The sequence below is a fragment of the Onychomys torridus genome, chromosome 23 (assembly GCF_903995425.1).
Source record: "Onychomys torridus chromosome 23, mOncTor1.1, whole genome shotgun sequence".
NCBI classification, from domain to species: domain Eukaryota; kingdom Metazoa; phylum Chordata; class Mammalia; order Rodentia; family Cricetidae; genus Onychomys; species Onychomys torridus.
The window spans coordinates 53,756,713-53,780,732 of record NC_050465.1 but is presented as its reverse complement, the minus strand read 5'-3'; the positions used below and the strand labels follow the sequence as shown (position 1 = coordinate 53,780,732).

The 24,020-nt window shown below is 42.7% G+C and overlaps 1 protein-coding gene across 1 annotated transcript; it reads right to left on the bottom strand.

Annotated features, from left to right (window-relative positions):
• Positions 1 to 11,027: 11,027 nt before the first annotated feature.
• On the bottom strand, positions 11,028 to 12,239 carry LOC118573029 (PC-esterase domain-containing protein 1B-like). The gene has a single exon (XM_036173006.1). The coding sequence runs from the start codon at positions 12,237 to 12,239 to the stop codon at positions 11,028 to 11,030; it is 1,212 nt and encodes a 403-aa protein (XP_036028899.1).
• Between the last annotated feature and the right edge of the window lie 11,781 nt (positions 12,240 to 24,020).

Sequence of the window (24,020 nt, the reverse complement as noted above, 5' to 3'; positions counted from 1 at the left end):
TGTTTGCCATGAGTTATGCAGACTCATCGACTTATCCCTGGAGTTAGCCTAGTGCTTGCCATGCTGTTTTAGGGAATACTTTTGTTCTGACATCTATGTTCTGTCTTGCCTCTCTATTTTGGGATATATGTATATGTGAATATCTATTGGTGAAATTATTAAGGCCATTCCATGTAGTTAAAAGGGAGGTTTATTTTGTGGGGTAACTTACAAATGAAGGGGTAGGTTGCAGGGTCTGGCAAAGGTATAGCGCAGTCCGGCGGTGTTCTCTGGAGAACTCTACTCGGTCTACCTCCAGCGTCCAGGGTCCCGGAACCAAGAGAGAGAGACCTCCTCCCGATCTTTGGTCTTCCGCTTCCTCCTCTGCCCTGCCTTGTGGGTGTGACCATTACCAAAGCCTCAATGGGGGTTGGAACTTCCAGGCCAAGGTTGGGATGGCTATCCACTACAAATATCTGATTTTTTTTTTTTTTTTGCCAGAAAAGAAGTATTTGGATCAAATCCAAAAAGCAAAATAATTTGAGTTCGAGTTCATAATTTTCAATAACCATTTTTTCTTGTAACATTCAAAGAAAGTGCTCATACTGTTTTCTTGCTTAAAATTTTAGTTTGGCTCCACATAGTATTCACTGGGCAACAACTATGGACTGTTTTTCAGGAATACAGTGGTCACTCAGACAGTATCTCTACCCATGGAGCATAGCATTTCTGGGATGTTTTGCTTTGGGACACATCTCCCAAAAGCCTTCTGGATCCATGGGAACACATCCATCTAACATGAACAAGTAAATGCCAGCTCGTTTCTGGATTTGGCTCTGAGTCAACAACCTGTCTTTATTTGATCCCATATGGATCTTAGTGACGTCAGTGGGAGTTCTCAGGGTGTGTCTGAGAAAGACTGTAGAACATGGCTTGCATTACTTCTAAATATAAGCACATGTAACCAAGAAGTATGGTGCTTTATATGTTCTTCAGTTTTCTACACGATGGCCACTTAGAGCTGTGGAACAGGTAGGAATAATTGTGCCATGTAGATCCTCAGAACAGGAGATGGGGCTAGCAAAAACTGAAAAATTATTAGATCTCACAGTAATCTGTGGCAGTTATCCTGCCACCAGAGTCTAGAATCTGTCTAAAACCATAAATGTTACAATGGCATTCCATTGACAAGGATATATGTATGTGTGTGTGTATAATTTTATATATAATTTAAATAATATATACAATACATATACACACATACACACATTACTTAGGGAAGTTCTTTGACTTATCTACACCAAGGGCCACTTGGATGGTCAGTAATTTAGCCATGACTAAGAGTTGAGCCTTCTTTTCCTGCTGCTCTACATGCTTGTGAAGGGTCTGGTTTGGTTTTCAACCAAATAATAAGGTGAGCTAATTGTGTGGCCAGTCTCAGGACTGCAATGCGCTTTTTAAAATTTAATTAATTAACAGAGTGTGTGGAGGTGGGCACACACCACAGCGCATATTTGAAGGTCAGAGGGCAACTCTCACAGGTCAGTTCACTTCTTCCACCATGTAGGTCCAGGGGATGGAATTCATGTTGTCAAGCTTGGTGGTAAGTACCTCCTTCCACCGAGCCACCGTGGGGGCCCAGCAATATGATGCTCTTTAAGGCCAGGCAGAGCTGATAAAGAACCAGGAAAACGATTGAATTTTACATTAAAAAAAAAAGTGTGATTCTTCTAACCTCAGGGAATTCCTTTCCCTCTTCCCTAGGGCAAACTGCATCCGTGGTTCACAAACGCTGTGTAAAGTTCTTGAGAATTAGTCACTCTTGTATTTGGTCACTGCCTTAGGTTCCTCTCTGCAGTCCTGTCCTTGAGAATAGAGGGGCAGGGGCAGGAGTTAAGCAACAGCCAATAGGTAAGCTGCTCATCTGCAATTATGCTAGAGAGACGTAATGTGCGACTGTTATTGTATCTTTTACACAGTTCATTATTATTTGTCCAAGTGACATTATACACCAACAGAACCTACAGACTAGTCAGTAAGGAGGGAACCTTAGAGACCATTAAGTGAGAAGCTGACAGAGTGGACACTGGCTGAAAAGCATCCCTGTAGGAAGATAAGATGCTAATTTTTAGAGGCACTCAGCAGTTGGAAAATCAATTTTTCTTAACGTTGAGAATTATTGAGTGGCTAGAAAAGCATCTTACTCGATGAAATATGGTCACTGTTTAGTGCCTTTCCATTTTATTTACTATTTAAAGCATACAACAGCTAGTTAACCAACTACTTATAAAATATATTTAATGTTTAGAGGCACTCAGTGTGGTTATAAAATGATTTTAAGGGTATACAAAAATGGTACGTTAACCACATTTCATGAACTATGGTTCCCTCTGGAAAAACAAAAACATTTTCCCTGGCATCCTGCGGCATCTCATCCTGAAGTTTGTAAATGGCCTGTGCTGCTCAAACCGGCTGCCTCGCTGGCTTTTGATGCCAGCCACTTTATAGCACACACCAGAAAGATCAATATAACCCGTACGTAAGTGATAGAGCACCATGCACTCAAAGGCTGTTAGAATCTCCAGAAAGAATGGCTTTGACAGATGCAGTGAAATTAAGCAGCATGCACAAAACCCCAGCAAAGAGGGGCTATGGCTGTAGTTTTTTCTCTGCACATGGTGGATTGATGGGTACACTGTGACATAAGATGCATTGAGATGGGAGCTGGCCCCTGCCATGTCTATGCATTAGTGAGTTTATGGCCTATGAAAATGTGGGGAGAGTCTAACAAGGGTGTCATAAGAATGGAGCCTTTTTCCAAATGGAGAATTATGACAAGTTAGACACAAGGAGACTCAATGTCAACTTAAGAGCAAAGAGATGTTCAAATATATTTATTCCCAGAGAGTATCCCTGAACACACCCCGCCACAATTCACTATTACCGATTTTCACCACTGAAGTTCCACTGCCTTGATTATTGGGGAAACCTGCTTTCAAGTCCAGCTCACATACCACAGTTGGACATGATGATGTTTGTTTTGTTTTGTTTACCTTTCCAGTCTGCTTCAGGTGCCTTGACAGAGGCCATCTAGCCCAAGACTTTGCTGTGCTTATGCTAGGGAAAAGATGCAAAGATGGACCAAGAGAAACCTTGTGCAATATCATTCTTTAGTTTATTATTTACTTAGTCAAGGAGAATCTTTGTGCGAACCAGTTCCAGGGAAGAAAAACAAAATTCTAAGTGGTTAATTGCTTGAGGCTCACTACATACAAATGTGAATGCTAAAGCCTTCAGAGAGTAAGGGTCAGTGGTGAGTTCTGCTCCTATGATTTCCCGGAGACTTATCAGGTGGTCAAAGTAGAGATGGGGGAAAGGTTCACGTAGGCTTCTGTCAGGAAGAGCAAAGAGCAGCCACTTTGGTATTTACCAAGATCTTCAAAAGGCTGCCCAAAACAAACAAACCTGTCTTACCAGTACCTAATTCATCACGGTGTTTTCATAAAATCTGACTAATCTAACAAACAAGAAATGCTGACTCCAGGCTCCTGGAGCCATCAAGTCCTCCCTAAGTTGGAAAGACATTGTGAAGCCCTTGAAGGTCACAGCCTGGTGGGACAGTCCCACGTAACAGAGATGGAATCAGAGGACTCAAGACTGCTTCTCTTCCCACCCTACATCGGTAACTTACCAGTTTTAGCAGTCAGCTCACCACAGTTCCTTTAACTAGTACGCCATGTTCTGCTTTCACTAAAACATTCAAAGGTACACTGAACGCAAGCAAACACATGCAACTACGGTTTGGAAAGACAAAGCAAGCATCAGACAGACACAAATATGGTAGGAATGTTGGAAATACCAGTTCAGGAATTTAAGGAATAATGCTTAGTATTCTAAGGCTCTAACTGAAAAAGAATCGAGACAGCCAGGCTGGGGAGATGGCTCAGTGAGTAGTGCCTGCCATGTAACTTGAAGGACCCAACTTCATATCCTCAAAACACATGGAAGCCAGGTGGGAATGGTAGCCCACATGTATCCCAGCAGTCAGGGTAGAGGGACAGAGAATTCTAGGAGCAAGCTGCTTAGCCAGCCTCGCTGAAAAGAGGAGCTGCTGACTCAGCAGGATACTCAGCCTCAATAGAGAAGGTGAAGAGCCACTGAGGCAGGTGCCCAATGTCTACTTCAGGCCTCCACATGGATAGGTGCACTCACCCACATATCTGGTTACATATGTGAACACCTGAAAACACACACACACACACACACACACACACACACACACACACACTTGCAAAAAAATAGAGAGAGACCGTGCAGGAATAGATGAGCAATAAAAAGAGAAAAAAGGAATTCTAATGAAGAATCTTTAAAAACAAACAAACCAAATCAAACCAAATAAAAAACCCAAGTACTGCAGAAGTTAAAAAAAAAATGGCAACAAAAATCCACTAAGACAAGGGCTAATTGTGGTAGATCAGATGAGCTAAGAGATCAGTGGGCAAGCCTGTCAAACTAAGTTAAGTCCCTTGAACTTATAAAAGTGGAAGTAGAGTCAACACCATAAGCTGTCAGACCCCACACGTGTGTTCTATGACACATATCATGTCCCCTACAATAATAATAATTGTTTAAAACAGACAAAAAGTATGGTAATACATACATACATATATATCACAGAGAAACAATAACCAAACATCTACAACATAAGCTTAATGAGAATACCATGAGAGGAGAAAGAGAAAGAGAAGTGGGAAGAAGTTAGAAATAAACTGAGAATTTATATCATTAATATCAGTTACTATACCAAAGATCTAAGGTACTCAGAAAACAATACCCAGGATAAAGTAAAGAAGTCTATATGCAGCCATATTATATTTAACTTCCAACAAATCAGAGATAAAAGGGGAAATATCTCAAGCTAGAAGAAAGGAAATATGCTAACTTAAAAAGCAGAAAGGGGAAGACATACATACACCAGACTTCTCCTCAGAAATCACACAAGCAAACAGAAAATGAAACAAAACAATTGTTGATAGAATAGGGAAAATATCCTAGATTATTTCTTATCCACGTAACTTACACATCAGAATAAAAGAGAAATAATTCCTCCAGCAAAAATGAAGAGCTTCAGTTGCTAGTAAAGCCTTATTGCCAAAAACGTTAAAGAGGTTCTCCATATGGAGAAAATGGAGAAAAAAAGAAGAAGAAGTAGTAGAAAAGGGATACATGAAGGTGAAGGTTTTATTTTTAATACCTACCTCAACACCTAAAAGTTTAAGGCAGTGCTAGCAACCATATTTTATTGGATGACTAACTTATTGATAACCTTGATCCAACTGGGAAGCAATATGGTATCATCTGAAAATAGACTTGTATTAGTCATAAATGTGTGCTGAAACTTCAGGGGAATAATCGAAACATAAATAAATAAAAAAAAATAATTGAGGTGCTGAAATAGAGGAAAAAAATAAAAATCACAGAATGCCCAATTAGAAACCACAGGAGGGGCTGGCACAGTGGCACAGTGGATAAAAGGGCTTGCAGCCAAGCCTGACAACAGTTCTATCCTGACCTCTAAACATGTGCTGTGACACTCCCCCTTCGTTCACACACACACAAATCAACATCATAAAAACAACTAAAACTACAAGAGACAAAGAGTGGAAGATGAGAAGAAAATAAATAAAACCACAAAAGCAATGAATAGAAAAACAGCAGCAATTATAGCAGATTTTAAGAGAACAGTATCAATAATCCTTTAAATACCAATGGTATAAAGATACTACCTAAAACACACTGTCAGACCAAATTATAAGATGAACTCTACTGTACAAGACACTCTAAGTTGAAAGGCATACAGATTAAATGTAAAGAGACCAAGGAAGCTAAATAGGTCTGTTAATTTCAACCAGAGCAAACTTCAAAGCAATATATAGTATCAGACATAGCAAGGGGCATTCCATGATAGGGGACCAGCTGTTCAAGGAGATGTACAACCCCTCGTGTGTTCTGTATCCCAAAAACTGAGCATTGAGATACAGGAGACAAAACATGGTAGTGCTCCGAAGAGAAACATGAAGCCACCATTTGAGCTGTAACTGACAGATACCCAGATGGCCGAAAAACCGGGAAGGAGATAATTAAGTCACAAGCACTATCAATCAGCCCGATATGAAGGACACTGCTGGAATACACCATTGAAGTGGAGCAGAACACATACGTCTCCAGCTCATGTGAGATATTTGTCAAGAGAGTCTGCATTAGGTAATCCGGACCTAAACCATTAAAGAACAGAAACCATGAAGTGTTTGCTGTTAATATGCAGTGACATTAACACAGAAATCAGTGACAGAGAAAGATGAAAAATTCCCCAGAAACCTCAAGATTTATAAACGCTCCATTTGGAAACCATGCATGTGGACAGTTCACACATGTAAATAAGGAAATATAGGGTCAAAATGAAAACGCAGCTCACTAAAATTTGTGTGAAGCAACCAAAGCCATCTCTTGAGAGAAATGTTTAGCACTAGGTGCAAGTATTGGGAAAGAATAAAGGTCTTAACTCAACACTCTAAACCTTCCCCTATGAAGTTAAAAAAAAGTAAATAAATCTAATGGAGAAAAGAAATAATAAAAAAATAAATAATAAAAAGAACTTGGAAACAGGAACTCAGCAGGAAAAAAAATCAACTAAACCAAAAATTGGTTCCTTGGATCAATAAGAATCTGGCCTGGATGCCTAAGTAAAAATGAGAGGATTAATATTCATAAAAGGATGTAGCTATGATCTTATGGACATTACAAGGACACTTTAGGAATATGTTTTTAGCAACTCTACCCATATATGTGATAACTAAGATGGAATCTACCAATTCTTTATAAGGCCCAAATCTTCAGAACTCCCAAAGTATATCAGTAAAGTAAAACTGTCTCGAACACTAGATGTGTAGCCCAGTGGTAGAGCATATGCTTTAACCTCTGGGAAGCCTCATGTTCAAGCCACAGCAGCAAAATGAAAAGCAGACAAAAACAAAAAGACCCAAGAAACAAAAAGAAACCATCAGACAAAAACTTCTGATGCAGACACCATCAAGGCCAGATGGGTTCACAGACTAATTCTGTTGAACACTTAAGCAAGAACTTGTATCATTTCTTCATCATCTCCACCTCCATCCCCATCCCAGAAGACAGAAGCAGAAGGACATTCCTTCCTCATTCTACAAGGCCAATGTCACCACAGTAGGAATGCAGGCAAGGGGTTACAAGGTACAGACTACATAGACCAATACCTCTCAAAATGATATAAGTAAAAAGTCAAATCCAATAATGTCTAGAAGTATTTTTTTACTATGATTAATTGGGACTTATTACACTTTTTCAAGACTGATTCAATATTTAAAACCCAATTAATGTAGTCAGTCATGCCAGCAAGCTAAAAACAAATCAGATGGTCAGAGTGTGATGCAGAAAGTCTTTTACAAAGTTCAGTACCCACTACCAAAGACTTGTAGAAAATTAGAAACGGACTGGAACTTCCTCAACCTGAAGAAAAAGTTTCCAAACCTTGTAACATACTGCAGCTAGCATCTTTCTGAGATGAGGAAGGCATCTGTATCCTCTCACTATACACTTTCAGCAGCCTATTGAAGGTTCTGGCCATCTCAACACAGAAACAATAACCAGGTACACAGGTATGAAATGGTTATAACTCTCCTGGCTCATAGACAACAGAAGAGCAAGTACAAAATCCAAATGAATCAATGAAAAATATTGGAACTGATAAGTGATTGGAGGAAAGCTGAAGGATACAAACACCTTTTGCTTGTTTCTATTCATTTATTTCTGTGTGTCCTGGGGGTGGGGGCTGGAGGGGAGGAAGGGAGCTATCTCAAAATGGATCTCAAGCTGATATGTACTTGTCCCAGCCAGGGTGCAGAGGTCAGAAGGTAACTTCCTGGAATTGGTTCTCTCCCTCTACCTTGTGGCTTCTAGGGATCATCCAGGTCCAAGGCTTTGCGTAAAAGCGTGCTTTAACCCCTGAGCCACTTCCCTGGCTCCGTTTTCTTGTATACCAGCACTCAGCAATTAAGGGTTTTGATTTCCAAATACGCCACCATTGACAGCAGGATACTCCCAAATGAAATGCTTAGGCCCAAATTTAACATAGTATCTTTAAGACGTATATGAGGCCCCCCTCTCAAATTAAAGAACTCAATGGATAAGAGTCTATGTTCCTGGGTAAAAAAATTCCGTATTGTCAATCTATTCTACATTGGTCTACGGATTCAATGTAGTTCACTGCATACTGTAGCAAGCACCAAGGCAACTCTCTCTTTCTCTCACTGTGTGTGTGTATGTGGTATGTATGTGTATGTGTGTGTGTGTGTGTGTGTGTGTGTGTGTGTGTGTGTGTGTATGGTGTGTACATGTATATGTGGTAAGTGTGTGTGTGTATGTGTGTGTGTGTATGTGTGTACATGTATATGTGGTGTATGTGTGTGTGTGTGTGTGTGTGTGTGTGTGTGTGTGTGTGTATCTGCATGTGGGAACCAGAGAACAATACCCAAACATCCAGTGTTGTTACTCAGGCACTGATCCCCCAACTTTTTCTTTCTTTCTTTTTTTTTTTTCTTTCTTTCTGAGACAGAGTTGTCACTAGCTTAGAACTTAAACTTACCGAGTAGTCTATACTGGCTGGCTAGCAAGTCCCAGGGATCTGCCTATCTCTGCCTCCCCAGTGTCAGGGTTACAAGTGTGCACCATTACTTCTAGCTTTTCTTCTCCCCTCCCCTCCCCTCCCCTCATCCATCCATCCTTCCTTCCTTCCTTCCTTCCTTCCTTCCTTCCTTCCTTCCTCTTTCTTCTTTCTTTTTCTTCTTTTTTAATCTTTGGTCCTCAAGCACTTTACAGATTTAGCTATCACCAAAATTCTCAAGACCAAGTCTTAAATTTTACATAAAGAACCAGAGTAGCCAACACAGTATTTAAGAACTATGTAAGATTGCTTGATAATACTAGTCTTCTAGAATTAAACTAAAACTGCAGCCATCAAGACAGTGTGATATGGCTGTGTGGTGATGGTGATCCCAGAACTCAGGAGGGAGAGCCAGCTGGATCTCTGTGAGTTCAAGGCCAGCCTGGTCTACAGAGCGAGTTCCAGGACAGCCAGGGCTACACAGAGAGACTCTGTCTTGAAACTCCCCTCGCCGCCCCCCCCCAAAAAGACTGTGATACATATATGAAAGAACAGATAGGCCAATGGAACAGAATGGAGAGTCCAAAAAATTGTAATAAGTTACACATCTTGTCAAATTATTCTTTGGAAAAAGAACAAGTTAATACAAGGGAGAAAATAATGTTTGCAATAAATGGTGCTGAAGTGGACACACATGTACACAGATATTTTACAATCCTTGGTAAAACTCTCTCAGTACTGATAACAGCAGATTCTTGAATGGACCAGAGCAACAGAGCAAAAATTCCTTGTCCACTGGAATGAGAAACTGTGTGGTAAACTTGTTTGTTTTGCAGCGTTGGGGACTAAACCTCTGGTCGCATGCATCCTAGGAATGCTTCCCACAGCTAGGCTATGTTCCCAGGCAGGTAGTCTCTTACAAAACCTAACATAGCTACCATGCCATACCTCAGCAACAGCATCCTCAGCGCTTACGCAGATGAACTGAAAACTTACATCCACACAAAAACCCACACACTTGCACGCAGATATTTATAACAGTATTTATTCATAATTTCCCCAACTGGGAAGCAACCAAGATATTCTTCAGCCAATGAAATGGAAAACAACAATGGAACATCAAGTGAATACAATTTTATCCAGTGCTAAAAATAAATGAGTTATCAGGCCATGAAAGGACATGTGGGAAACATACATACACATTACTATGTCAAATATGCCAACCCAGAAAGGTTATATCCCATACGAATCAATGAAACAATCTATGTACATAATTATGGAAACAGTTGAGGATCCTTGGTTCCCAGAGATCTGGAGGAGGGAATGATGAAAAGATGCAGTGGAATGATTTTTTTTTTTTTTTAAACAGTGATTATCATGGCAGACACAGGAAATATTTGCCCAGACCTAAGGGATGCACATGACCAAGAACAAATGCTAAAGTAGACAGAGTTGGAGCGATAATGACTTTGTGACATAAATTCACCATTTACAACAGACAGTCATGTGGGGTGTGATGATGGCAGTGGAGAGGCTGGGGCTGTGCCTACGTGGATTCGGAGAGTTTGCCGAAACCTCTCTGGATTTCCTGTGCCAGTTCACAAAACACCCAAAATTGTTCTGGAGCACCTGCTGCAGGCTCATGCGAGCAAACATCACAAACAAAACAAAACAAAACGCCAGGAATGTAGGTGTGGGGTGATTTGGGGGACAGTGGTTGAACATGGAGGAGAATGAGTGGGTGGTGGGGGATGCAGAAGAATGCATTCCCCAAAGTACATCCGTATGAATGTATGGAACTTCTGAGAAAGAAAACTACAGAACAAAAGATGTCAGGCATTTGATGAACTTAAGAAAAAAGATTATAATATTTTAGCAAACAGGTTTCTTATATATACATTAATTTTTAAAGGACAGTGCTATTTTTCAAACTGACAGGTACAACCACAGAATCTCCAATACAACTTACTGTGAACGCCTGGAGATTAAGTTCTATTAACACACGCTGGAACCGATGGTAAGGATGAAGTCCATGGAGTTTCGAATCAACGTTTTTCACTTTCGCTCAAGGAAAAATGTCAACAGAGATTAGTGCTTTGAGATTTAATCCATGCCTATGCCCTCTCTTTCTAATGAGAGGGGCGCTTTTTCACGCGGACCAGTTCCAAACAAATGCTAATAGGTGTAAGAGCATGGTGAGGTATTCCAGATCTGGGCTTTCTCATCAATAAATGGCCAAGAAAACTAAATTGCCTTCAGGTAAGGGATGCTAAAGGCCATGTGACAGAATCAGGTAGCTTGTGGGCAGACAAACCTGGGTCTAGCTCTGGAGACCTTGCCTCTCTGCATGTGCTTAGGTGGGTCGATGACTATGCCTTCGATGGGATCTGTGTGGCTCTCTGTGGTGCCGGGAAGGGTAAGGGGAAGACTCTCTGTTTTGGTGATGGGGATAGACTCTGCGGATGGGGCCTGGCCTGGGTTCACGATCTGTAGAGGTGGTTTCCCTGACACATCCATACCTGTGCCTCCGGGAATCTCTGTGGAACGCGTGCTGCTGGGAGGTTGGAGAGGGCCTGGGGTCGGCTCTGCGGCTCAGCAGGTGGCCAGTGTGAGAGGAAGCTCTCCAAGAGCTGTGGCGGTGGGACCTGGGAGAGGAAGAGCGCCTGGACACAGGGGGTTCACGCTGCTCCCATCTGTGGTGGTCTCGAGGCTGCCTTCTCTCTGCCCTTCTGTCTGCCCGGTCTGGCTGTCCTTCGGCTGGCACATCCCTGATCCACCAGCCCACGGGGTTGTGTGTGGGGAGGACCACGCCCCAGGCGTCTGCCACGTGTGCCAGCAGCAGCTGCGTGAGGTAGCGGTGGGCACGCTCGTCCCAGTGCACGCCATCACTCAGCCGGTGCTGCCCCGCATGGCGGAAGTGAAAATGGAGATCGAGCACATCGAAGCCACGCCTTACCGCCTCGGCTGAGCTGTAGAAATTGGCCTCAATCACATCTTCCCGCATGCGCGATGGGCAGGCTGGAGCATCAGGCAGCACGAAGCCCCCAGATATGACCTCGGCCACAGGCATGGTGGTGTTCCACACCAGGAGGCAGGAGGCTGGCAGCACCTGATCCAGGCGTCGGAACAGCCTCTCCAGGTCTTCCCGGTAGCTCCTGCGGAAGTTGTGCCCGTACCTGGACAGGTCCCAGAGGCACGAGTTCATGACGACCAAGTCCGGGACATAGTGGCCCCAACGCAGCTGTTGCAGGACGTCCTCGACGTAAGGCGAGTAGACACGCGTGAGGAAGTAGAAGCGCACCAAATGGTGACCCGAGCAGAACTGGCGCACCTCGCGGTAGTGGGTCCCGTTGTGCATGGGTCCCCACCTCCCGCCCTCCAGGAGCACGTCGTGTTCGAAGCTCAGCTCACCCTTGCTCTTCAGCTGGCTGGAGGACAGCAGGCAGTCCTTCTGGAGCAGGAGCACCAGGTCCTTGTACACGGCGCGCTGGATGGAGTCTCCCAGAATGACGACGAACTTGTTATGTAGCAGCTGCTGGACTTCGTGAGCTCGGAGGTGGGGCATGATGGCTTTCTCAAGGAAGTCCCGGACGGAGCTCGGGGAGAAGCTGGGGAGCTCACAGAAGGGTGCTGGGTGCGGTCTTCGGGCCGTCCGGGCGAAGGACACCGAGCTCAAACTCCCGTGGCCAAGAGGCTGCCTCAGCCGGTTTGCCACAGCCCACGGCGTGACCTCTGAACCCTAGAAAGCATTGCGTAAGTCCAGGCTCCACCTGGTGGAGGAGAGATGCACCACTCCATCCAGGAAGCCTTGACTCCCCCCGCCCCCCACCCCTCCCGGAGAGTGGAGACGGATGTTTCAGGAGTGTCCCCAGCTCCTTCTGGATTCTCTTGGGGATGCTCACTTTTGCTGTTCTCTTTACCGCGATCCTCTCTTTAGTTGCTAATCTTTTTTTCTTCCATTGTGGGGAGAGTCTGCTCTGGGGTGTAGAACCCAGCCCGGCAGTCACTGATCTACTGCCACGATTCTGCCATGATTGGATCGGCAGAACACACGCTGCGGAGCGTTGTAAGAAAAAAAAGAGGTTCACCACCTACCTTTGACCAGCTTTCCCGTAACCATGAAACCTTTGAGGATTATGGAATCTCTGTACCAAGGCCTACAGGCTGTTTCTTCCCGGCGCGATTTGTTTGTGCCTCCATTACCTCCTGTCTCCTTCTCTGTCTCATTCCCTAACTCCTGGTAACCACTGAAGCTAATGTCTCCACTTGCACAATTTATCATTTCAGGAATTCCATGCGGGTGGAATTGAACAGTGTGTGACCTTGAGGCATCTCCCCACCCCCCCCCCCCGCGTTGTCCTCTGGATTTGTGAACTTTTTCTAAAGTCTGTACATGTTTTCTGAGGTAGGAAGTTGGTGTGCTGGTGATGGGAATGCCAGTGTTTTGTTCTTTTTTTCTTACCACTCCTTGAAGCCATCCACTGAAAGGACACCTGGGTTGTTTGCAGGTTTTGTCTGTCTCTGAACGGCACTGCTGAGCATCCTGTGCCGGTTTTGAGTAGATCTGCATTTTTTTTTGTTTGTTTGTTTGTTTGAAATAAGCCCAATCTTGTCATTGTAAGGTTGTGGGATGGTTGTACAACTAACGCCTTAAGAAATGTCCTTGCTTGGCTGGTATAGCTCTTGTGATACAGTCCTAACGTTCAGGAGGAAGAGACGAGGGCATAGAGAGTTTGGGGCCAGCTTCGGCTACTTAACACAGAGTGAGACTTCAGTATCGAAAGAGTAAGGAAAACAAAAATCTCAAATTGTTTCAAGTTGTTTTCTGGAGTGACCGGACTCATTCTCTTTGGTGTGAATAATGTTTTTTGTTTTTGTTTGTTTGTTTTTGCGAATAACGATAACGTTTTTTATTTCTTTTTTTTTGGGGGGGGTTGTCATATGTATAGCCTGAATATGCGAAACCCCAAATCTTTCTTATACTTCCTCGAGCAGGTGTAACCCCCAGGCAGTCAAAAAAAAAAAAAAAAAAAAAGACTTACTTTTTCTTCCCTGGGTGCCCTTGTGGATGCTATTAAGCCCCATGGAATTTGCTTTGAATTTCCCTGGTTACTGGGTTATCTTAGACCCTTTAACAGGTATTTGGGAAACCCAGTGGGATAGTGTTTCGTTTGAGAAACCAGAGATTTAGGGCACAAACCTGGGCAGGTCTGTGAAGAACTGTTAGGTTTGGTTCTGAAGTCCAAAGTTGAAGTCTGAAACCACCGTTGGCTCTGTACCAGGAAGACCAGGAAGGAAGGCAGTCAGAGGAAGAGGTCTGCCCTTTCCGGTGTGGTTCTGTGAATGAAACTGCCCCCCCGGTAGTTTTGCAGAGTCTACGTGTTGTTTTAGACAAGTAGAGAGCCTGTGGGGTTCTCACACCTTCTAAGGTGCTTTGAGCTCTGCTTTCCTACTGTTTTCTTCAGTAAGCCAGTTGCCCTTTCTCTTCTTCCCTCAAACTGTCATGAAAAAAAAAAAATCTCCTTAATTTTTAACACTACAATTTTTCTTTTAATATTGTGCCTGTAATTTCAGTGTAGCCAGGAACAGCAAAGAACTGTGCTTGTCTTCCATCTATAAGTGACTCCATTTGCTTAATGTTTTACTATAAGACAAGTATCTTGCACATTTAATTGCATTTTTTAAAAGTGTTTCTCTCAGGTGGTTGTTGGTAGTTTAAGAAACAATTTCTAAGGTAGTTTTCACATTATGGCAATGTATGACTTTATGAATCTCTGAGTAGAAAGTTAAAATGATACCTTTTGACATATTACTTTTATAGAATATGGAAAACTATTTCTTACTCTAGTAATCTTTTAAAATGACATTCCAGATATCTCTTTGTACTTTGGCTAAGCACACACATTAAAAAAAAGAATAAAGAAAGATTATGTCCATAAGCTATTTGTATTTGTGTATAATTTGGATCTATAGTCCAATTAGTTTGTCTTCCTCTTAGCTTTGAGGAGTCTGCTATAATAATACTTACTTATTTTTTCACCTGAAATAGATTTGGTCAAATGTTAATATCAGTCTATTTTGACTCCCGTGCAGCAAAATATAAATTTCAAATTAACTATCAACATTTAAGTTTTTCCACTAAATAAAGAGAATGGCATATCCAGTTGGTGAGATAAAGCTTTCTTGAGATGGACAGGAAATATAGATGAATAAGTATGTCCCCTCTACTTAAATAAATAACCTAAGATCATAAAAACAGATCCAAAACCAAGTAAGGAGAGCAAAGTGTGTGGGGAGAGGTATACAGCCACACCCATGTGGCTAAGCCAAGAGTGGCTGGCAGAGTCAGATTTTAAATTTCACTGTCATAGTCTCACTCTTGAGTTCTTCTGAGTGTAGAACACCATTCTGGTTGTAAGGATTCAGAGTTAACCATGTTGATGGTAAGATATCTGTGAACAAAAAAAGAACCTAGCAAGGCACAAGGACTGAAAATGTAGATATGGTTAATGAAGAGATGCCCTCCTTGGCCAGAGAGGCCTTTGCTGATGGTCCTTGTCCTAGCCTTTTCCCCTCTTGCCAACAGTTTCTATAGCCTGCTTTACTCTCCTTCACTGTTACATGACATTTGATTGTTATTATTTTATTATTATATTAGCATTTACTTATTCCATCAGATTTAAACCCTATGAGAAAATGACTTGTTTCCATTTATTCTTGTTTCCTCAGTTTTAAAATGATTTTGACTGCGTAGCCAATGAGTCAATAAGTGTTTGTGTGATGAAAACAATAAGCTGAGGGAATTTATTATTGGAAGAGCTCTTTAAAAACCTGCCCCAAACACCCGTCTAAGGCTTGTGTTGCCTAAGTAATGCTTCTGGTGTGGAGTCGTCCAGTCTGTGTTCTTATACTCATTCATGTGTCAGAGTAGGGGGGAACAGCTTTCCCTGAGAGTTCGTTCCGTCCTCAGGAAACATCAGCTCAGTATGCCCGTGCTCCTAGAATGTGCACTCAAGATCCTGTCTTGAAAAAAAGAAAGGGAGGAAGGGAAGAAAGAAGGAGAGGGAGATGAAAAGAAGGAAGAGAAGGGAGGAAAGGGAAAGAAAACTGGGCCATAAAAAGTCTCTGATTCGGGGCCATGCCTGGGGCCATGGTCCTTCTGCAGTCTGTGTTGATGTCCATGGCCATTGTTACCACCAAAGGCCATGCAGATGTTCGTGGCTCATGCTGTCTCCAGGAATCATGTGTGTAAGTCCATGGTCCATGCTCACACGGACTGTAAAAGTCAAGGAAGCTACTTTTGCCATGGTATTGATGACTGCAGGCTCACAGTTGAGAAAGAGGGATGTAGAAGGCTTCTGTGACAACCCTGTACCCCAGGGAAAAAAACAGCCTAGACAGAAGCCATCAAAGAGAGCTCTTAAAAATTGTAATAAGGAGGACTTAGCTCAGTGGTAGAGTGCTCGCCTAGCAAGCGCAAGGCCCCGGGTTTGATCCTCAGCTCAAAAAAAAAAAAAAAAAAAATTGTGATAAGGATGCTGAAGTGTAGGTCTCCAGAACTGATGGCTTCCAGCGAGGTGCAGGTAGGAAAGACTCGGTTTTCTTTAAGGGGCTGGCCACTGGGAGTTGGTCCAAGTTCCAGTGAGTATATGGACAATACCATATTGGAGTGTTTTTTCCCTTGGGGGGAATCCCAAGAGTCGGGGGCAGAGCTGGGAGGACTAGGAAGTGAGAGGGTCCATGATATGAAATCCCTAAATCAATAAAATATTATGAAAAAAAGTCTGATGTTTTTAATACCCTGATTTATAACTTGAGATATTAGAGAATTGTCATAATTATTCTCCAATGTGACTGTCTTTAATGTCATTTGGATACCATTAGTGTCTCTGCCCTTTTTATATTAACCTTAAATCTCTTGAATTGTTTCCAATGCCAAGGAATGGTCCTCATTGTGTGTTAATGCATGGCTACATACTCCATGAGCCCAGTGGTAGGTAATTCAGAAGTATGTCAACATGCTGCAGCAGAAACTATGTGTGGTCATAGTGTGAGTCCTTGTGAGATAATGTCCCTTTTCTCTCCCACAAAAGACTGAGTTTTGACCCCGATTCTCTGTCCTGCACATTTGGGGGTAGAGCTGAGTAGGTAGGCAAGCATGTTTTTCAGTGCATGTATGTCCTTTATTCTTATTTGGCTTGTTGATTGAGCAGTAATAGCAAAACCTTCATATTCGAGTTGTCCTTTTACCAGTTACTAAAGCCAGGCCAGCATTTGGGGTTGGTTCTAATGAAAAGATCTCTTCTGTTTCTAACTACTGTTCTCAGAGTGCGTCATAAGACATCTGTGGCATTCAAAAGCAAATCCAGTGTTCCAGGTGTGGTTTAATCAACACAATTCCAGATTTGGATTGCCACCTCTTTTGTTTAATGAATGCTGCTGCCTAACATCTAATCTGCTTTATTGGATAATCCACTGCAGTCCAGACTCATTTTGCCTTTGCTTTTCCACTGTACTACTGTCTGAGTCATTTTAATGCATGATAAATCGGAACTTCCTTGTCCTAAGTCTGTGCCGCTGGCCTTTTAATTTGGGGAACAAATATAAAGACTTTTTACTGTTAAGCTTGTTCCGTTGTTCCTGTTTGTCAAGATCTTTTATTCCATTGCTGTAACCTGCTTTCGTCATTTGGGGGTTCTAACGTTGCCATCCTGGTTGCCCAATGCCCTTCTTGGGAATGTGTAAAGCATGCTTGACAAACAACTCTTCTTTAGTCAATAGTAAATAATTGTACTGGACAGGGCAGACTGCGGTGCCCATTTGCATCCCTTCCAGTTTACATTTTACCCAGCTTCCAGTACCTGTAGATACCATGGTTTAACCCATTCTTGACCTTTGCCTCTAGCACACACTTTTCTGCCTTTTCCAAGCCAAACATTTTGTGACTAGCACATGCCTTTGTACGGTCTTTACAGACTGGACGTACAGGTTTCATAGATTTGACAGCGTGACCTCGCAAAGATATGCTTCTCCCAGTCCACTCTGCCCTGCTTTGTGCTCCTGAAAGATGTTCTCTTTGTACTGCATTAGCTGGATTCCTTTGTCCTGAATTCACTGGAGACTGCAGGAGAGTCAAGGGGATGAAACTATGGCCTGCATTTCATCAGATTCCTTTCTTACAGCCACACATAATATAGTATGTTTAGCATTGGATAAGTGGCTTAGTTCTTCCAAAGGCTTGCAAGTCCCTCCAATGAACTCTCTCCCTTGCCTGAAGAGATAAAACTAGGACACTGTGCAGCCTCTCAGATACCCTCCCACCCCCCTACCCCCTGCAACCCTGCCACTTGACATCTAAGGGTCAGAGATTTCTTGCCTGTGTGACCATATAGGGCTCTGCGGTTCTGATTTTGAAATTCATAGTCTGTTTTGAACGCGGTCCTACAAACTGTGTAGCCAGTCCTGCTGTGGGCGGTGCTGGCTTCCCCCATCCCTTTACCATCCCTAGGTTTGCCTTGACGCTGTCCCAGGCTTGTATGGTACACTTTCTTGTGTGTGCCATCTGCTCCCTGCCGGAGGAGCTCTGACTCACGCAGAAGGCACTGTGATGAGTCAAATTTGTTCTTGTGGGGCTCTGTTGATTCCTAGCGATCACCGGTTCTTGATGTTCTCCACACCTATTCCTTTGTGTAAAAAAGTCAGAAATCTTAGCTGAAGTCAATAGAACACTTCACACTAATTTTCCACGGCCCCGTTTGTCCCATTTTTTTTTTTTTTCAAGAGCGGTGAGTATTTTCCGGCATATGATTTTCTTTCCCACTGCTGTTTTGAGCTCTTCAAAGGCTACTGGCAATGTTTAATGGTCTAATTTACGGGCTCTTTAGAAACCTCTAGAGAAAATTCAGACTCAGCTAACACTCCAGGTTCTCCTTATCAATATGCTTTGCCTTTTTCATCCACAGAGAGGAGAGGCTTGTTTTCTCTGTCATCATTGAAGATATTAATGTCAAACAGAGTGTCTTTCTTTAGTGTCTTCGTGAACTGATAAGACTTTAAAAAAAAAAAAAACTTCAACCATTTAGTACTACAAAGTTCCTAAAGTTGTCAATTCTATGCCACATTCTTACACGAATTCTTCCTTGGCTGATGTTTTTGTTTGGCCCTCTGTCTTTTTGAATCCCTGGAGAAGGCTAAGATACTAACAAAGTATGAGTTCAGTGTATATATATATGTGTGTGTGTATGTATATATATATAATATGTGTAGCTGTTTTTATAACACCCTGATTGGGGTCCTCAGAACTCCAGAGGCGTTAGTTTTCAATTAAAAAAAAAAAAAAAAAGCCTAGAGCAAGATGTGGGAATAGGGACCAAATTTGGCTTATGAATCAAAAGCGTGTTAGGGAAGACTTAGATGATGAACAATGAGAAGTTGTACCCAGTCTCAAAACATATTCCGGAGACATCTGTGTGAGTTTCTTCTCACAGCTATCTTGGCGGTTATCATGTTGCCTGCATTTGCCCGTTCAGGCTAGCAGAAGAGCCAGAGAAGCTTAGACTCTCTATGTGTCCCTTCAGACTCTGAGCTCAGCAACCACATTGGTGTCTTTTAACCGTCTGACCCCTTTCTTCCTCTGTGGCTTCATTATCTGTAGTTGTGAGAACTGCATTTGTGTGAACTTCTGAAATCATCTTCCACTTCCCTGTTTCCTGGCACAAAACCCAAATTTACCTTTCATTTTCAAAATAAAAATAAATCTTGTTCACTCTTTTTCAGCCTCCTCTGTGGGATATAGTTCTAGTGGGTCTTTATTCACATGAATAAAATAAATGTTTTGTGATAAAAATCCAGAAGAGGCTGTTTTTATTGTCTTAGTCCATTTAAGGTCCGCTGGTCCTCATGCTCTACTGTATTAATTCGGTTTTGCTGTTAGCTCTGCGTGATGTGTTCCTTTTCTTTGTCATTGTGCTGGTATAACAAAATACATGAGATTGGAAAATTAATAAAGCATAGAAGTCCAGGGTTGAGGGGCTAGGATTCATTGGGTGTGAGGGGGGGATTCCTTGTTTTTCTTTTTCCTTTTATTGAAAATATACTTTCCCTAACATGACATACCCTGATGACTTACAGTTTCCCCTCCCTCTACGCCTCCCAGTCTCCGCCCCCCACCTCCCTCCCATCAGATCCACCCCATTTCTGTCTCTCATTGGGAAACAGGCTTCTAAGTAATAATAATAAAATGTAACCAAATAAAATATAATGTAAAACAAAAACTATCACATCAAGTTGGACAAGACAAACCAACAGAAGGAAAAGAGCGCAAGAGAAGGCACAAGAGTCAGAGACCCACTCCTTCACACACTCAGGAGTCCCATAAACACACTAAAGTGGAAGCCATGATATGTGCACAGAAGGCCTGGTGCAGACCCATGCAGGCCCTGTGCATGCTGCCTCAGTCTCTGTGAGTTCATAGGAGCTTTGATCATGTTGATTTTGAAGGCTTTGTTTTCTTGGTGTGCCCCATCCCCTCTGGCTCTTATACTCTTTATACCCCCTCTTCCTTGGGGTTCCCTGAGCCCAGAGGGGAGGGATTTGATGGAGACATCCCATTTAGGGTTGAGTGTTCCAAGGTCTCTGTTTCTGTCTCTGTCTCTGTCTCTGTCTCTGTGTGTGTGTGTGTGTGTGTGTGTGTGTGTGTGTGTGTGTGTGTAATGGCTGTCTGTGGGTCTCTGAATTTCTTCCCATCTGCTGCAGGAGGAAGCTTCTCATTGAGGGATTTCTTGCTGTATCATCCCACAGTAGAAAGTAACAGTTTAACAGGGGGCAAGCTGCTGGGCAGTAGCCTCCAGCTGTTAGATAATTAGCATTAATCCTCATGGGATTCCAAGAGGCCATACTTCCCTACACTGAAGTTGTGGGGATTAAGTTTCTGACACAAGTTATTGGGATGACACATTCAAATCATAACCTTCCTCACTGGCTTCCCAGATTTATAATCTTCTAACATAGGAAACATATTCACTATGGCCAGAGCACTCCAGAATATTAATGTATCCCAGACACAGCTAAACGTGTAAAATCCTGAGATCCTGAGTCTTGTGTGAATTACTTATAAATGTGAGATTCAAGGCACAATTTGCCATAAGGGCAGATTTTCTTCTTCTTCTTCTTCTTCTTCTTCTTCTTCTTCTTCTTCTTCTTCTTCTTCTTCTCCTCCTCCTCCTCCTCCTCCTCCTCCTCCCCTCCTCCTCCCCCTCCCCTCCTCTTCCTCCTCCTCTTCTTCTTCTCCTCCTCCTCCCCCTCCTCTCCCCCTCCCCTCCTCCTCCTCCTCTCTTCTTCTTCTCCTCCTCCTCCTCCTCCTCCTCTTCTTCTTCTTCTTTCCTCCTCCTCCTCCCTCCCCTCCCCCTCCTCCTCCTCCTCCTCTTCTTCTTCTTCTCCTCCTCCTCCCCTCCTCCTCCCCCCTCCCCCTCCCCCTCCTCCCCCCTCCTCCTCCTCCTCCTCCTCCTCCTCTTCTTCTTCTCTCTCTCTCTCTCTGTATGTAAAATTAAAATCTACTTGTTTCTAAAATACAAGAGTGCGATAGGCACAGGTAAACAAGTAGGGTGAACTCAAGTGAAACTGAACTCAAGCTGGGAAAATAACAGTAATAATCTCTTTTGACCTCATGTCTTCTAATTTGGATCCACTGGCATAGGAATCGGGCCTCTGAGGTTTCAGGCAATCTCTCCCATGGATACTGGGCTCAGTGTACTTAGCAACTCTTACCATTTTGTTCTTCTAAAACTAGAGTTGCATACCATGGTCCCATGAGCCTGTGCTCTTAGAGGCTGCCCTTGGAATGGTTCCACTTACAATGCACTTGGGAGGGCTCTCTGGGGGTTGTTTCCCTATGGTAACACCATCTTTCCTGGCATCCTGTGACATCCATTGAAGTATCTTTTGGGGGCTATCATAGTGTCCCTATCACAAGCTGGAGCTTCAATTCAAGAGTTGCCCAGATCAGACTGGCCTGTGAGCATGTCTGTTGGGGACTGTCTTGATCATTATTTAGTGTAGGATGGCCCACCCCACTATGGGCAGCACCATCCTTAGGCATAAGATCCAGAACTATATGAGGAAATTAGCTGAGTAGAAGCCAGTTTGCAAAGGAGCCAGAAAGCAGCATTCCTGCATGGTTTCTGCTGTACTTTTTATTTTTTTTTATTTTTTTGGCTGTGAGTTCCTTGGTTAGAGGTAATGCCATCTAGAAGATTGAACAGGCCTGGCTTGAGTTTCCTGATTTGATTCTCTCAGTGATGGTCTAGGACCTGGAATTTTAAGCAGAACAAAGTCTTTTGTCCTCTAAGTTTTATCAAATGTTTTAATCAAAATGACAGAAATAAAACTGAAAGCATGGCCCCATAGTTTCTGAATTTGTTTGCCCATAGTATTAGCATGACATGGTTGTTCTCACAGTTTATGGCTAGCGCCACCAGGTACAGTGAGTTGAGGCCCATATGGCTTACCTGAACCAAGGCCAGGGTGGTGGGACACTGCTGGAATTTGGTGCTGAGATCTTATGGATCTGAAAACCTTGGACTCAGGGTCCTAGTTTGCCTTGGAGAACTCTTAAAATCCTTGGGGCAGAAGGTGTGTGTGTGTGGGGGGGGTTCTTAAGTTCTTCCATTACCTGGTCTCCCTCTGGATCAGTCTCTGTAACAAATGGTTACTTGGTCATTCCCTTAGTTTCCACCTAACTTTTATTTTCCATGAAAAGGCTTGAACATCTCTAAGTTTCCATTCCTTTTCCCTTTGAATTTCATTCCAACTTTAAAAACATTTTTCTCTTCTTTTACTACAAGCAGCTGAAGTAAACCATGGATCACCCTGAACAATTTGCAGCTTAATGGTTTGTTCTCCAGATACCCCAGCCCATAGTTCTTTTCTTGCACCTTTTATGTAGTTTAGCAAAAATGTTTGAAGACTACTGATCAAGCATGTGGACCCTATCTTTGATCTCCAGGACCTACATAAAAAGCTGCCTGTGCCCATGTCATCCCAGTGATGGTGAGAGAAAGATGGGAAGATGCCTGGAATGTTTTGTCCACATGTATGTGTGTGAGCCATGTGCCTACCTGGTGCTCGAGGAAGCTAGAAGAGAGCTCTAAATAACCTGGAACTAGAGTTACAGATGTTATGAGCTACCATGTGGCTGCAGGGAACTGAACCCATCTCTCTTGCAAGAATAGCAAGGGTTCTTAACCACCAAGCCTTGAAGTAGCTTTCTTAAACCATATGTGTGCTGTGTTAAAAATGTGAAGCTTATATATCATTGAATTTCCACAATATTCATCACAATTCCTTCCTGAAAGACTTAGCTTTAATCAGATCCCTCAAATCTCATTTTTATTTTAATCTCCCCACTAAAATCGGTCACTTTATCAATTTCATCAGCCCATCTCCTTTTCAGCTGATAATCAAAATCAGTGTTGCCCCATTAGCAGATTACTTTAGGGGTACCAGTATTTGAAAATATGGTCAGAGAAAGGCCAATCAATTTTTTTTGTTGTTCAAACTTCCAAATATTTTAAGGAAATAGCCCTTGCCAATGCATTCATATGTACTAAAAGAAGCTGTCCATCTCTTCTCTGTGTATTTCTTCTATGAATAATGCGATACCAGAGTCTGTGGTTTAAATTCATGCATGTTATTGTGTTGAAATTTAATTGTGTTGAGATTAAATTTTGTGTTGAAATTAAATTTTGTGTTGAAATTAAATGTTAATTTAACAGTAAATAAAAAAAAAAAAATGTTAGTGTGTCTGAGTGCTCCAGTTTGCTTTTCTGTTGCCATGCCAAAAAGCAGTTTGGGAAAGAAAGGGTTAATTTCAGCTTACACTTCCAGGTCATGGGCCATCATCCAGACAGAAACTCACACAGGAACTGAAGCAGAGACCATGGAGGAAATTTACTACTGGTTCACCTGCTCTGACTCATCTTCAGCCAACTTTCTTTATGGCCCAGGCCCGCTTGCCCAGGGATGGTGCTGCTCATAGTGAGCAGGGTCCTCCCGTGCCATTCACCAATCAGAACAGTCCTCACGGCTGTGGCCTGTCTGATTTATGCTGTCCCTCCATTAAGACTCTTTTCCCAGGTGTCCCTTGATCAAACTGATAATAAAAGCCAACCAGGACAGTTAGTATGGAATATGAGACTTGTAGGAGATAATTAAGCCATCATTGGGGTAGGATCAGGGTTATTATATAAAGTTTATAGATTCCATCCATTTCATTCTTCTGCTCTGTGAGCAAACTGGCCATTCTACTTCGCCATTTCTGTTCCTTGTACCATATAAGTTCACATAAACA

Bases quoted from the DNA above. Each gene is read 5' to 3' on its own strand.
- LOC118573029 (XM_036173006.1), bottom strand. From the start codon at position 12,239: ATGCCCCACCTCCGAGCTCACGAAGTCCAGCAGCTGCTACATAACAAG.